Here is a 15,826-nt window from a genome sequence, read left to right on the forward strand (position 1 = left end):
GAAGTTAATGACAATGACATCACTGCTAAGCTACTCTATGGATCTTTTATTCATATTCACAGAAAAAATGCAAAGAATTAGTGAAACAGCAAAGAAACAAAAAAACTGCGGTCCACTTCATAAAGGACTAACAATAATGTTAACTTTGAAATCTGGTAACTACCAAGGTAACAGGACACAGCAGCCAATCAAAATCTTTATGAATCAGACCCCTGGTACATGCAGAATATTAAAGGATTATGGTGACACTTCAAAGGAAAGAAACATTGAAAACTTTTTTATAATCATTCAAAAGGTGATTAGTGCAATGTTATGTGTTCATACCCGATCCTCTTGCTGGACTATGTGAGGGGCTCATATCCCTTGGCATTGTACTAGCTCTAGAGGGTGTCCTATCTTGCTGTGGCTGAGGTCTACCATGCATTGAATGCGGCCTACCCTGGTTTGGTGGTACCCTGCTGTGTTCCTGTGGTGCTCTGCTTTGTTGAACTGGCATTCTCTCTTGGTGGTGTGGTGCACCGCCTTGAGGTGGGTACCCTCGTCCTTGACCTTGCCGTGGCCGTCCTTGTCCTGGATGGGACGGTACACGCACATGATCCTGCCTTTGGTGTGGTGGTGCACGTCCCTGGCGTGGTTGCCCTCTACCATGGCCTGGTGGAGGCATCCTGCCATGCGGTGCCATGCCTGCTTCATGCGGTGCCCTGCCATGCTGGGCTGGTCCCCTCCCATGTTGTTGCTGGGGCGGTGGTCCCCTAGATCCACGCCCCTGTTGAGGCGGACCTCTACTATACTCTGAAGGTGACCGACTGTATTCGGAAGGCGACCTGCTATATTCAGATGGCGACCTACTATACTCAGAAGGTGAGCGAACATGCCCTTGCGGTACCCTTGCATAATCTGATGGCACTCTTCCATGCTGTGGTGGCATTCTACCATGCTGAGGAGGTACCCTGTCATGCATTGGTGGTTCCCTACCCCTTGGTGGTGTACTCTGCTGGTAGGAAGACTCTTCACGCCGCGGTGCCGAGTGCAGTCTCTCGGTGCTCGCCCTGGTCACTGGTACTTCTTCCATTGGTGCCAGGCCTCGCTGTTGACTTGGTTCAGAAATAGATCTAAAAACATGAAAAGAAACCAAATACGGGCAATTAGCTTGATTCTTTACTCACTTTCAAATATATGTTTTTTTCAAATAACCAAATTAAGACTTCTTGAAACACATCAGACAGGTAGGACTGACATAGGGAATATCAGATGTACATGCAGAAGAGCTAATCTGATCTTAAAAAATGCACTGAATTTTTCTTGTACTTAATTATTTTTTTTTCATTTATTGAATTATTCAGATTTACAATAACTACCTTCTCAAATGCATCATGAAGTAGATTAATAATTTAAAGCAAAAATTTGACGTGTTTATACATTCCATAAACACAGTTAAATTATGTATTGCCATGTTTACCCCCACCCCTAGTTTTCTTACTTTCATTCACTTACTTCAACAATCTCATTATTCATAATAAAATGAAAAAAAAATGAATCAAAATTAATTTTAAATGATTTCCCCAATATAAAACACCAAAATTATATATATATCACTAAAAGCAAAGACAAATTCACTTAACAGTTGGAGACTCGCCTACCTTTGGCTTGCATTTGATCTACGACTCTCTGACCTCCTGGGGTTGCTTGACCTCTGACCTTCCGACCTTTGACCCCAGGACTGGTCAGGATCCGATGCCATGGAGACATTGATCTCAACCCGTGGGTCATGATATGGATGTCCTCCGTCCATTTCATCTCGTCCGTTCCTATATCCTGAGTGACCACTGCCTACAGAGCCCCGGTCATCATGGTGCCTGGACGATGGTCTTTGGTGCTGACCGGATCGGGGGTCACCTAGTCGGGGGTCATCGTTGTAGGAGCCTTGAGAGTCAAGCTGGTTCTGTCGCTTGCGCTCTTTGATCTCAGATATATCTACATAGTTGTAGCTTGCGTTTGGATCTTTGGGATTGTCTGCAATGTGAAAAATATATATTAAATCAAGGAAAGTGAAGAATTTGCATCCATACATATGTGCTAACAAGTGCTAATCAATGATTACTTCATTTGTAATCATTAAGATCATTAAATTACTCTACACTAACTTTTATTGTTTAACAACAATAACACCTTCGAATCTGAACAAAATACCTCATTGTTTTCCAGCAAATGTTTTAATAGTGTATGACATATTTTTGCAGTCGATGCCTTTGAGTGTTTTCAGACCACTGGCGCTGTAATGCTGTTCATCAATATAATAATCATCATCATCATCATCATGATCATAACCATAATCATAATCATCATCATCTTTATCTTAATCATTATCATCATAAACATTACCATAATCATCATCATCACAATCATCATCATCATCATCACCATCAAATGTTTGAAAGAGCATTCCTCATTCCTTACCCTCCATATTAGTATGATCTCTTGACGATGAACTGTGTAAGCTCGGAGACCTAGGGGGCGACAGATGGCTGTTCTGTCCTGAACGTCTCTCCTCCTGGCTTGAGCTGTATGAGCCATTGTCATGGTTACTGCGGGGCTGGGAACCTTCCCATGATTCCCTGGATGACTGCTGTAGGAGGGACCTGAAATAGGGTGGATAATAAGTTTATAACAAAGATAAAAGATAATGAACTTTTCTAAGAATGTAATGTCCAGATTCTTTGGCTACAATATAATGTCACAATTATCAAATAATCATCACACTTATAATAATAGAGACAAGATACAAATTATTCTCGCTGATCCAGTTTGATGTAAAAAATCAATGGAGGATGAACCTAGAGGCAAATTCATGCCCAAACAAAGTTTATTATCAAGAGAGACTCATTTTTCCTTGTAGCTCAACAACTAATTTCAGGAAATGAATATAAAATCAGATGAGAAAGCAGAGTTGAATATATTTAGAAGATATTTCATATCCAAAGTGTGAACTACTGTACAATCATGGTTCTAATACTTCAGCATTGGTATTGGAAGGTAACATCGGTTCCACTGACAACCATGAAATAAGCTAGGGTGACACTGACTGGAATAATATGGTCAAGAGAAGGTTATGCTCTGTGCTGGATTGATTTGGATCAGGTTACAACACATCTTCATATTAAAAATATAACTTTTAGGAATAAATATTGAATCTACCTGTCTGGACCAAGCCCATTTTTCAAACTGGTCTCGCCTCCTGGCCTAAACCCAAACTCTATATCCTCATAGTTTCCCCATCCCCCTTGCCGAGGTGGACTTGTACCAGACCGATTGGGGGAGTGCTGCCTTGGGTGGGCGGAACCGTTAGGGTAGTTGCCGTTGGTGGGCGGGTCTTCGTTGCGACGCAGTGACTTGGGGCTCCTCAATGGATTGCTACCCCAGTCAATCTCATCTTGGTTGCTGAAGAGAAGAAAAAATAGATTAAGGATATGAAAATATGACATTCATTAAAGGGGAATCCAACCCAAATAAAAACTTGTTTTTATAAGAAAAAGAAAAATCAGACAAGTTGATAGGTGAAAGTTTGAACAATATTGGACAAAAAACAAGAAAGTTATGAATTTTTAAAAGTTGTAAATATTGGTAATCACTATACTCATGGAGACTTCAAATTGGCTGCATATGGGATGTAAGGCAAGGACTACTCTTCCATGTATTCCAATACATATTATGGCTAAAATGTAATTTTTCCCAAAAGTTTTATTTAAAATTATATTTTTCTTTCATGAGGACATTAAACAATATACTACCTGGGTTATATTTAGATAACTGCCCCAGGGGAATGGGTACTTAGGAGAAAACCACAAATCTCTGATAATAAAGTACATGGCCTATGGGAAAGTTGTCCTTGCCCCTTGTCATAATTTACTTACCCAGTTGCCAATTTGAAATCTACATAGTATTAGTGATCTCAATTTTAAAGCAGCTATAACTTTCTTATTGCTTGTCCGATTTCTTTCAAACTTTCACCATTCTGTTTAATTTATTTTTCTCCTTCCCAACACAACATTTTATGGCCAAGGCTGGATTCCCCTTTAACAAAAATAATAAAATTCTGCTTTTATTCAGGGCGTTATACATCTGTGACCCTTTGCATTTCAGTTACTATTATAGTAATGCACTTATCAATTATATTCCCGGCCCTGGGGGTCCCGGGACATAGCCGGGAATGTACAAAAAATTGTTGCCCCGCATGCCGGGTTGTGTAGCCGGGACATTGCTGGGAATGTACAAAAGACTGTCCCCGGCCCGCGGGGACAATCATTGAAGTTAGCGGGGACGTGTACAAACTTTTTTCCCGGGGACTGTCTCAAAGATGTCACACCATTGATACCCCCTAAAAAGGGAATAGAAATTGAGCGATCAGGAAAAGTATAGGCCTATCACTCCCTTTTAAAGATCTAGGCCTATTTAATACAGTCCGTCTAAATTTGTATCACCAAAATCGAACTTGTCGGAAAAATGCGTCATTTCAATCTCTTCCCATAATATTTGTACTTGAGAAATGAAAAGGATATGAAATTGATTTAACTCGTTTTAGCACCTCAAAACAGGTTTAAAACATGTCATGATAGACTGCATTTTTGATATAGGGACTTCTATTCTGTTGTATTTTTCTTTCCGACGCGGCGGTGAAATGCGTATCTATATATTATATTCTTGGAGAACATGAGTATATTAAGCAAAATGTGTACATTTGATTTCAACTCGCTAGGACCTCTCAAACAGTTTCAAAACACATCCTGATAGATTGAGCATTATGAGACTTCAATTCTGTTTTGTTTTCCTTTCCGTCGTTTTGTGGAATATGTGTCATAGATATTTCTTCTCGGAGAATGGAGAGTTCACAACGAAATATATTGAATATGTTTTAAATCGAACAAATACACCACAATAATTTTAAAACATATAGATCTAGATTGAGCATTAATCTAAGATGTTGATGACTTCAATTCTCATTTTTTATTTTCTCTTCTGACGTTGTCGGGAATATGTGTCAAACATATTCTCGGAGAACAAGTCTTATTAAAATAATTAAAATCGTATATATGCTGATCAATAGTGCATATTCTTTACTTCAATTCTGTTTTTCCCTTCCGTCGTTGAGCTTTTATGTCGTACATATTTCTTCGCGAAGAACAAGAGTTCACAACGAAATGTAATTAAAATCGTACCTCAAACCAACTTTCCTGATAGTTTGTGCATTATTATGAGATGTGCATGGTGACTATTCTATTCACTTTGGTTTTTTTCCAGTCTGACGTTGACGGGAATATGTCATAAATATCCTCTCGGAGAACAAGAGTTCACAACAAAATTATTGTGAATCTATTTTAAAACGAATACCTCAAAACAATTTAAAAACATATGCTGATATGGGTGTGCATAAAATACGCGTTCTGACGGCCAAGCCCAAGCCAGGCCCAGGAAAGTTTGCAATATGGTAAACAAATCATGTAAAAGTCTTTAAACATTGATTCCAAAGAATCAATGGTCAAATTAAGATATGGATGCTGTCAATCAAATCAACTTTTTGTCCCAATTAAGACGGTCTAATCTAATCCCCATCCCTAGTATAGCATGGACTAGGCCTACCCTAACTTACTGGGTTAGGTCTAACGCAAAACGATGATGGTACTCTCTGCCAAACGATGTAACATTGCAATCAGTTTGCCTCAATTGGCTGATTTGTTTTAGAAATTATTGAAGAAAACCAGGGAAAATGTGGATATACTAGGTGGCCGTTTATTACATAACGTCAATTTAACCAAAATAAAATTGACAAGCAAAAAAAAAAGGTTTTCACCCAAAATGTAAGGTAATGTAATGTAATATGTGTATTATTTCTGTTTTGAATGATGTATTTCTCTCCATCATAAAAGACCAAAAATAGTAGGGGGGACATTTCATATTGTGTCCCCCCTACTATTTTTGGTAGGGGGACACGTTTTGGCCCATGCTTGAGGCAGTGATCTCATGCTTCTCATTAATCAATCATGTACTTAACTAGCTTTGAAGGAGAGATCACTTGAGCAATGAAACAAAAGGCTATCTATTTTGACTACAGAGCAACTACTACCAGCCGGCCTTTTCATAAAGCTGTTTGTAAGTTAAGAGTGACTTTAAGAACGACTGGTGATCCTTTCTTGTGGTAAATGATATATTCATTGGCGATGGTTTAGCACGTACGAAAGGTTCACCAGTCGCTCTTAACTTACAAACAGCTTTATGAAACGGCCCCCAGGACTCAGTGACAAAAAAGTATAATCAATTGTTGAATACATGTCATGTATTATGGCAAACCATGTATAAGAAGTTACCTTTAATTGTATATGTCTAAATGTATCTACTTGGCTGATAAAAGGTGTAATGCTGTAAATCCCTCAACAAGATCTCTACAGACTGTTTGAGGAGGAGATATGTTGTAGGTTCAATCTGTTATTTTTACATTACATTACATTACATACAAAGAGTACAAAGTGAATGTGAACATATTCATATCTGTGCCCATGCTTTTGTATCTTTTTAGGATTTGGGAGGAGAAGGGGATTTCAAGAATTAAAATAATGTGTCTCAGAAGGGTTTGGGATATAAAGGTAGGAGTCAAACCAGGGTTCCCAGCTTTTCAAGAAAATGAAATTCCCTGATTTTTCCCTGATGAAGTTTAAAAATTCCCTGATAATTATTTAAAGCCATTCCCGATTTCGCATGTTTTCTAAGTTTACATGTATTTTCAGCATAAAACCAATAATGTTAAATTAATTCGTACCACCATAACCAGTCATTCAATGGATGTTGTTTTGATAAGCAACAAAATATAACAGAGTCTGACTATCGTGCTTTTGACTTTTGGGCTGATCAAAATTCCCTGATCTTTCCCTCATTTGAGGCATTATTCCCTGATTTGAGGTATTTTTATCAAATTCCCTAATTATTCCTGACTGGAAAAAGTAAAATGATTTTCCCTGATTTCCCTGATGGGCCGGGAACCCTGTATGTTTATTTAGGACTTATAATTGTTGTGTTTACTCACCCATAACCCCTGTCCAGGTTGACATGTGAAGCGTCATTTAAAGCGTCAATCCATTGATGCATGAGATCATCAGACTCAGCAGCAAAGTAATAGGTCCTCATATTATCGTGTTCACACTACACAATTAAACAAAGATAAACGTCATCCAGTGCAAAGGTAATATCATGTTAAAAGCAGATTGAAAGAAGAGCGAACTAAAAAAAATGTCAGTGTCACGAAGAGCCTGTTTCATAAAATTTCACAAATCTCGCATGATTTAGTGATCAATGAAAAAAAATATATGATCTTTGACCCCATGACCTATGAAACCATCATCCTCATAAACATACATGTGGTATTACCCAAGGATCATATGTACCAAGTGTGAACATAATTGATGCAGAAATAAAGAAATGAGAGCAAGTTAAATAAAAAAAATAACATTTTTGTGACAGACTAAACAGGCAAAATGTAAGTGATTACTCAGTCTCTGCCAAATTTTGTACAGGAACAAAAATTACAACTCTCGTAAAAAGCATGCGACATAAAATCTTATTTCCTGTATCAAATTTCATCAAATCATCGTCCATCAAAATAACATCCAATCCAAACAGATCCTCTGATATTAGTAGATTATAACAGTTTTCACTAAAAATCAATACTTTTTATTTTAATGAAATTCTCCCTAGGAGTGTTGCATAAAGCATGTTATCAGTGAAATTAACAGACAAACTAGCTCTGGGCCAATAAGATACAAGGATTTCAGTAGCTTATAACGGTATCTAACATACATGTGGGCACATCGTGGTCTAGTGGTTCTGACTCTCGCCTTTGAAACAGAGGGTCATGGGTTCAAATCCTAGCCATGGCATGTTTTCCTTCAGCAAGAAATTTATCAACACTGTGCTGCACTCAACCCAGGTGAGGTGAATGAAAACCCGGCAGGATTAATTCCTTGCATGCACTGAGCGCCGGTGATGGTAGCTCAAGCTAAAGCTAGGGTAATAATAGCAGTGCTTTGAATCCTCTGGCAAAAAGCACTAAATCTAAATCCAGCTATAATTATTATTACATACCTTGAAAGCAAATTTCTTAGTGATTTTATCCCTAGGTTCAACTGGTTTGATGATATAGCTTGGTAGCATTACAGTTCCCGCTTGATTGACTTCATCCGCACCTACGAGGATGAGAATAAACATTAAAAATCAGATTAAAAACACATTATAGTGAGTTTCTATGGCAACGTTCTATCAAGATTCATAATTATTTCATGGGTAAAATAAATCATAGACAGCATCCACATTTTCCCTCTTCTTTTCATTATTGGTGTAAAATTCCTATGGGAGAGTGTAGCATGTTGCCATGGTAATGTTCTCTTAAGATTTTTTGGAAAAATTAATTTGGTTCAGACGTAAATGTATACAGCATGCGCAATGTCCTTCGAATTTGCAATTTTGCAATGTTGTGAGCAAAACTTCCAAAGGAGGATGAGGAGTTGATGCTATAGCAAATATTTTTTTGAAAATATAATTCAAGGTTTTACATGTACATGTAGCCCTGAAAACTGATTTTAATTCAACAATTCAATATCAGCTAGAATTTCAAGCTTAAAGGGGAATCCAGCTTGGCCATAAAATGTAGTGTTGAGAAGGAGAAAAATAAATAAAACAGAATGGTGAAAGTTAGAAAGAAATCGGACAAGCAATAAGAAAGTTATAGCTGCTTTAAAATCGAGATCACTAATAGTATGTAGATTTCAAATTGGCAACTGGGTAAGTAAATTATGACAAGGGGCAAGGACAACTTTCCCATAGGCCATGTACTTTATTATCAGGGATTTGTAGTTTTCTCCTATAAAGTACCCTGGGGCAGTAATCTAAATATAATTTGAAAATATGATTTGAAATAAAACTTAAGGGGAAAATGACATTTTAGCCATAATATGTATTGGAGTAAATGGAAGAGTAGTCCTTGCCTTACATCACTAAGACATCCCATATGCGGCCAATTTGAAGTCTCCATGAGTATAGTGATTACCAATATTTACAACTTCTAAAAATTCATAACTTTCTTGCTGTTTGTCCAATATTGTTCAAACTTTCACCTATCAACTTGTCTATTTTTTATTTTTCTTATAAAAACAAGTTTTTATTTGGGTAGGATTCCCCTTTAACTTATAAATTCTCGCAGCATGCAATAATTTCATGAGAAAGTTTTAAAACCAAGGTAGGTTAATTGTTATATCATTGTTGATCTAGGAGCAAGCTAAACATAAAACAAACCTTGTGGAATGGTGAAATCTGAGCTGCATGAAAATACCAAGCACACTAGAGATCACCATCACAAGCATATGCACGTGAGACATTGTATTTTTATTGCTTGGAAAAGACCTGTCTTCAGGCTAGAAGCTAGGCTCATCTCTATGCTGCTCAATTAGGTATTTTCTCCTAGAATCATTTAGCAAAATCATGTGTGCCAATACTTTGGTGGTCAATTTGTTAGCTTTTGTTCAAACCTATTTTGAGATGTATGATTTTTATCAAATAAACCATTTATCTATCTATATATCTATCTGTTGGAACTCCATGTTTAATTTGCGACTTTACATTACACAACACTATACATGTATGTGAAACAGCCCAATATTTTCCCTATATTTTGTCTCATTACCTTTGTAGTAGAAGAGACAAAAGTCCGAGATGACACACCACCTCTTCCGCCAGACCCCTAAACCTGAGCTATCCTTCTTCTGCAGCCAGCCGTCCTTAGATACCACAGCGCCCTCACGACGCTTCACCTTGGGAGCCACGGTCTTGGGAATGGTGCGCTCTTTGAAGGAAGGCTTCACCGAGAGGGTCGGGCTCTGTGGGGATTCTGGGTAATGGGAGTTGGGCGGGGCACTCTGCTGGTTGTTAGGGGCATACCTGGCACAGAAAAGGCATGAAAGTAGATAACAATGACATCTCAGGGAATGGATGAGGGGGGAGAGGAATTTTATCAAAAAGATGCCAAAAGTATCCCTTAATACTTTATCCATATTAATTATATTGGATCAACACAAAAGCTGTATTTGAATTAAAAATAATTGATGCAAAAATAAAGAAATGAGGGCAAGTTGAACAAAAACTTTACCATTTTTGAACGGACTAACAGCCCAACAGACTATTAAACAGGAAAAGTACATGTAGCTACTAGGTCTCTGCCAAACTTTGTTCAGGCGAGACAAAACTAGGACATTGGAATAGGCTTAGTTTACAAAATCATTTTCTCCCTCCATATTGATCTTCACTCTATTCAAAATTAGTAAGTCAAGGCTCAAACTTTTCACTTTAATATTAAACTCCAAGATATTCCGGAAAATTGTTCCCTCTAACAAGTCTAAATAGATGCGGCTCTGCCTCTATCATACTCTGTTTCATAGACATACAATTATAGCTTACCATCAAATGATTCAATCTTCTTCAATTATCACAAGGTGTATCCAATATAAAAATCCAAGCAATGAATAAACTTCCTAATGACTCTCTATTCCTTAGAGAACTCCAATAAATGAGGCATGCATCAATTGCCACAACCATCCAAAACGCACAAAGAACAATGAATAAGCACATCATCAGCTAATGTACTTTTCAAGTAGATGCACATGTATACATGTAAGTTTAAGGTTGGGCAACTGATCTACCAGAAATATTTGGATGACACTTTATTATTAACCCTTTTGCTCATATATTAAAGATATATGTCTGTAAATGACTGTCTAAAAAGAGATGAGCAGAAAGATAGGATTGAAAGACTTAATTAGAATCATCAACGGCTTTGTTTGTAGAATGGATTACATCCTTCAGGTACGTTTCTTGTCTTGAAATGTAGGAGAGGGAGATTGCATCAATCTGTAAATAAAGTTCTTTATTAACCCCATCCATACTGGAAAATATTGTAATCTTCAAATTGGCAATAATGATTTAATTCTTTTATTCCCAAAGTGTCAGGAAAAATACAATTCCTCCTATGACATAATACATGTAAATACAAAAAAGCAATGTATTGTGCTGCTCTGTTTAATCATATAAATAGCTTGTTGATTGCATCATTCATTTTGAGATATAAAGATTTAAAGAAGAAATAAATCAACTTGGAAACATTGAAAAAAAGTGATTGCCTTTTTTACATTGAAGCAAACGTTTATTCATTAATGTTTTTATTGCCAATTTAACTCCAACCCAAAATCACCTAGGTATCCATAGCAAAACAGGGAAAGGTTGGCATCTATGTTAAGAGATGGGGAGGGGTTCTTTATGATACGGAATCACCTTCTGAATAACCCCTGCATATAAAAAAAATGTAATGAACCTCAACTTGGCGACTATAAGATGATCGTTCTTCTGACAAAGTGATAAAAAATGCAATATCTCTGGTGGATGTTTCATAAAGCTGATCGTAATAACAGCGACTTCAAGAACGACTGATGATAATTTCTTGTGGTAAATAGTACATACCAAAATGTTCATTGGCGATGGTTAAGCGCGTAAGAAAGGATCACCAGTCGTTCTTAAAGTCACTCTTAACTTACCAACAGCTTTATGAAACGGCCCCCACATAATAAAAAAGCAGAGCTTAGCTCTTTTTTATACCAATTTACCCTGAGTCTCCATAGTAACCAATAAAAAAATAATACTTTATAACTTACATTTGTGGTGCGTCCGGTGTATCTGTATCCATCTCTGATCTTCCCGTTACTGGATTACTGAATGTGGTTGATTCATCGTAGTGACTGAAAATAAAGAAATAAAGAAGAACTGTATATGAACATGCCTATGAGATCCACTAGAGAGGCTAGAGGTTAGTCTGCCGGCACACCCCTTTGGTTTTCACAATTTGCAGAGTCTGAAGTAGTGAGACTAGAAGTGGTCAATGGTTGGGATTAAAGGAAACAAGATAGCTTGTGCAAAAACAGAAAAATCAAAGGAACAGATTATTATAAACAAAAGTTCGAGAAAAATTGAATACATAATAATAGAGTTAAATGAGCATTTGAAGTTTAGATCATTATTGTAATGTAGATCCGGGGGGGGGGGGGCACTCTGTATATACATGTAATGCATAGTGGGTATGTGCCGCGGAGGGGACCCCCATTTTTACACTCAAATTTCCGTTCTAAGGCATAGCATATTTGTCTTGTTGAGAAAAAGAACAAAGAAAGCCGCTCCAAAGCATAGCATTTTTATCGAGAAAAAGAAGAAAGAAATCCGCTCCAAAGCTTCGCATATTTTCCGTTTCGCCATTCCGGTCGCATTGATCTGCTACAATGAGCCGCAAATTTTGGTGAAAAGCGGCCGCAGAGCGCTGTCCGACCATCGCCTCTGCGCTAGCGCACCCGGCGCCCGTGTCGCCAGGCTAGCTGCATGCACGTTCCATAGGGATGCATACGCACTCACCCGCAGGCGACCCGTTCCAAGGACCCCCGTTTTCACAAACATTTGTAGTTGCAAAGCCCGTTCCGAGGACCCTCCTTTTTACAATAAGCCCGCTCCAAGGCCCCCGTTTTTTTTCTTGGTCGAGTACCCCCCCCCCCCCCCCCCCCGGGTGTAGATCCTCCTATTGGCAATGCAACAAAGATGTGTGATGTCACATGTGAAAAACTTTCCCAGTACTTTTGTATATATATATTTCACTTCATCTGCCTCTTTTATCACATCTATCAGTAGATCATGTATTCTTTCTATAAGAGGATATGTAATGTAGATTTTCAAAGAATACATTATTGATGTAGAGTTTGTATCACCATAAGAAAGAGCAGAAAGAGACATTTTGAGGGTATTTTATAATTTATAGTCCACCAAAGGGAAAGCTGTTCCCATGTGACATCATAAATCTTTGTCACACTGCTGATGGGAGGATCTCCATAGCAACAGTAATCACAATATTCAAATGCTTATAATTTTCTTATTATTTGTCAGAGTTTTCTCAAACTTTCTTTGATTTTTCTGTTTCCATACACGCCCACTTGTTCCAAAGGTTTCATTCCCCTTTAAATAATTTGTACAATGCGTACATGTAAACTCATGCTTGGAAAGATTCTTTCCGTATAAATCATGATCATCATTTAACATGACAGAGTCAAATAGATAAACATACAAACAAACAGAAAAACAAATTGACAAACAGAGAGACATACCTGAGACAGAGTCAGACAGGCAAATAAAATCTATACTTGATGATATTGCATGGAAAACAACAGAGCTGTTCATACAATAGTCCGAACAGTCTTGTAGCTTCTTCTTAAAAAAAAAAAATTACAATTATATACAGTACACATGAAATAGCATAAATCAAATTCCAACCATATACAGTACATTGTACTTCAATGTACTGTACTAATATATGATCTTATACAGTTTACGCAGGGCCTATATTCATTTTGACAGATAAAGTAGCAGCTAAACCACATCTGTATACACTAAACAAAACTTAACTGCGATGTATGTACACAAAACTATAAACTTTTCATCCCTTTGTGTACAAAACACGCGTCATCACTTATCTGATCCAAAAATGGCTTCTTTTCAAAGAAAGCAAAAACTTGCTTTGTGATAAAACCACGGTGTAGAGGTCTTTTACAGTAAAATCAGCATTTTGGTAAATAATGGATCTGTCGTCTTTCTGAGCGTGTGTTACACCTCACATTCAAGGCATAAAGTCGAGACGAGTTCACGTTTGTATTCAGCGTACATGCTGATGATATGGGCGAGTGGGCACGAAAAGGGCATTAGTAACAATACACTGGGCAATATTGAATTGGAGTAATAACTTGCCAATATAAAAGAGAAGTATTATCATACATGTATGAAGGAATAAGGGGTGACAGATAAGAGAAAACAGATCAGAATGATATTCATACTGTCTGCAGTATGTTTCAATAAAACCAGGGCCCATCTTTTACAAAGAGGTATGACTGATCCAATCAACCTCAAGTATATGGAAATCCATCAATTATCATAACTTTTTCTTCGGAAAATTCGCACAATGTCCTTTGTAAACAAAGAGCAGCACACTGAATTTTAAAGAAAAATATAAATATACATGTACATCTAGAAAATATTTTAAGCAAACATATATTTTAGATGTTGACGTTGCTGGCTTTCCATAGTCGTGATTGATTGGATCAATCGTAACTCTTTGTAAGACAGGGCCTTGGTATCATAGAGTCATAAAACAGGTATCTCTGTGGTATTTATGACAATATAGCTCGAAGCGTTGGGAGAACCATTCCTGCCACACCTTTCTATAGGAGTGTGTTATGAAAGATATACATGTACATGTAACACGAACTAGCGCGTGGTAGCCACGCAGTGAAATCTCAACAAAAACAACCATACAGTACTCAAGTTCATGTTAATATAATAACCTTCAGAGTCTGACAGTCTTTTTTTCTTTGTATATTTATTAATGGCATGGCCCCAATGCAAATCAGGCTATGCATCTGTTTAGGTTTATACCATGTGAAAATAAAATGTATATCTACAGTATTTTTATCTATGTATTCTTTATACAAGTTTATGATGCTAGCTATAAGAAGGTTTGGCAAAGCAGCAATCTCTAAAGTCTCAATTAGAATTTAAAGTTCAAACAAAATCATTGACCAGTTGTCTCACGATGTAGCAAACGTAGTGGGAAAGCGACGTTTCGTCTGCAAGCTGCTAGACTTCGTCAGGCAATGAGCAAAGACGCTGCTGCGCACTGGTTATATAGCGTCGGGAGCTATTGTCTGGCTCCACTCGGGCGTGAGCCGCGCTGTGATTGGCCGATGCCGCTGGCCAATCAGGGTTCGCGCTGGTGCTTGGTGCCCGCTGGAGCTCCCGACGCTATATAACCCGTGCGCAGCAGAGTCTTTGCTCATTGCCTGACGAAGTCTAGCAGCTTGCAGACGAAACGTCGCTTTCCCACTACATTTGCTACATCGTGAGACAACTGGTTATTTCTTCTACTCAACCCTTCACCACGATGAACCTCTTCCACATCAAAATCATTGACATTAAAAATTTCTCAGATTCCTACATCACTTTTTGTTGTGACTACTGAATTCATAATTTAATTTCCATAGGCAGAACTAGGATGGCAACGGGGGGGGGGGGAGGTGGGACATGTGATCAGAACCCACTATTCTATACTCCCTTTCTTATTTAGTTTATGTATTTTGTATCTTATTTTGTATCTTGTAATCAGGGGCGGATCCAGAATTTTTCCAAAAGAGGGGGGGCACATTTTCCCGAGGAAAATTTGACAAGCAAAAAAAAAAGGTTGTCACTTAATATTAATTACAGGTGCACATATTCACCAAAACTAGTATTGGTGAATATGTGCACCTGTAATTTGAGACGCTGAATATCATCCATGACCTTAGCAGTGACTTACAGAACAACCCAGCCCACTTACTTTCAATTCAATTTCAGAGCCTGACTACTTCACAAAAAGGGTCAAAAAGTCAGAAATATTTGTCTCTTTTGGGGGAAGCTGGTTAGCCCAGTTATTTCATTAACTCTGATCAATGCACTTCAATGAGAATGACTTGTTTGTCAACAAGTTCATAAGTTCTCCAGTGCAAAAAACTCTGAATTTATCAAGATGAGTCGCTGAAGCAAATAAATATGTAATAGTCCTGAAATTGAGATTAAAAGATAGGTTTATCCATCAGTGTTCTATTCAAGGGAACTACATGTACATGTACAAATGTGCATGACGGGGGCGTCGTGATCCAGTGGTTACAACTCGTCTTTC

The 15,826-nt window shown here is 37.8% G+C and overlaps 1 protein-coding gene across 1 annotated transcript in view; it reads right to left on the bottom strand.

The window, feature by feature from the left end:
* The window catches only part of LOC129268061 (uncharacterized), a 44,168-nt gene extending 32,343 nt beyond the window's left edge, over positions 1-11,825 (bottom strand). Inside the window, exons 1-8 of the mRNA XM_064104992.1 lie at positions 11,739-11,825; positions 9,722-9,975; positions 8,128-8,228; positions 7,073-7,188; positions 3,196-3,438; positions 2,458-2,639; positions 1,641-2,013; positions 325-1,112 (exon numbers count right to left, since the gene is read on the bottom strand). Coding sequence (XP_063961062.1) covers positions 325-1,112; positions 1,641-2,013; positions 2,458-2,639; positions 3,196-3,438; positions 7,073-7,188; positions 8,128-8,228; positions 9,722-9,975; positions 11,739-11,770 — 2,089 coding nt within the window. The 5' untranslated portion in view covers positions 11,771-11,825. The remainder of the gene's footprint in view (positions 1-324; positions 1,113-1,640; positions 2,014-2,457; positions 2,640-3,195; positions 3,439-7,072; positions 7,189-8,127; positions 8,229-9,721; positions 9,976-11,738) is intronic.
* Between the last annotated feature and the right edge of the window lie 4,001 nt (positions 11,826-15,826).

Source organism: Lytechinus pictus, chromosome 9, assembly GCF_037042905.1.
Source record: "Lytechinus pictus isolate F3 Inbred chromosome 9, Lp3.0, whole genome shotgun sequence".
Classification (NCBI taxonomy): domain Eukaryota; kingdom Metazoa; phylum Echinodermata; class Echinoidea; order Temnopleuroida; family Toxopneustidae; genus Lytechinus; species Lytechinus pictus.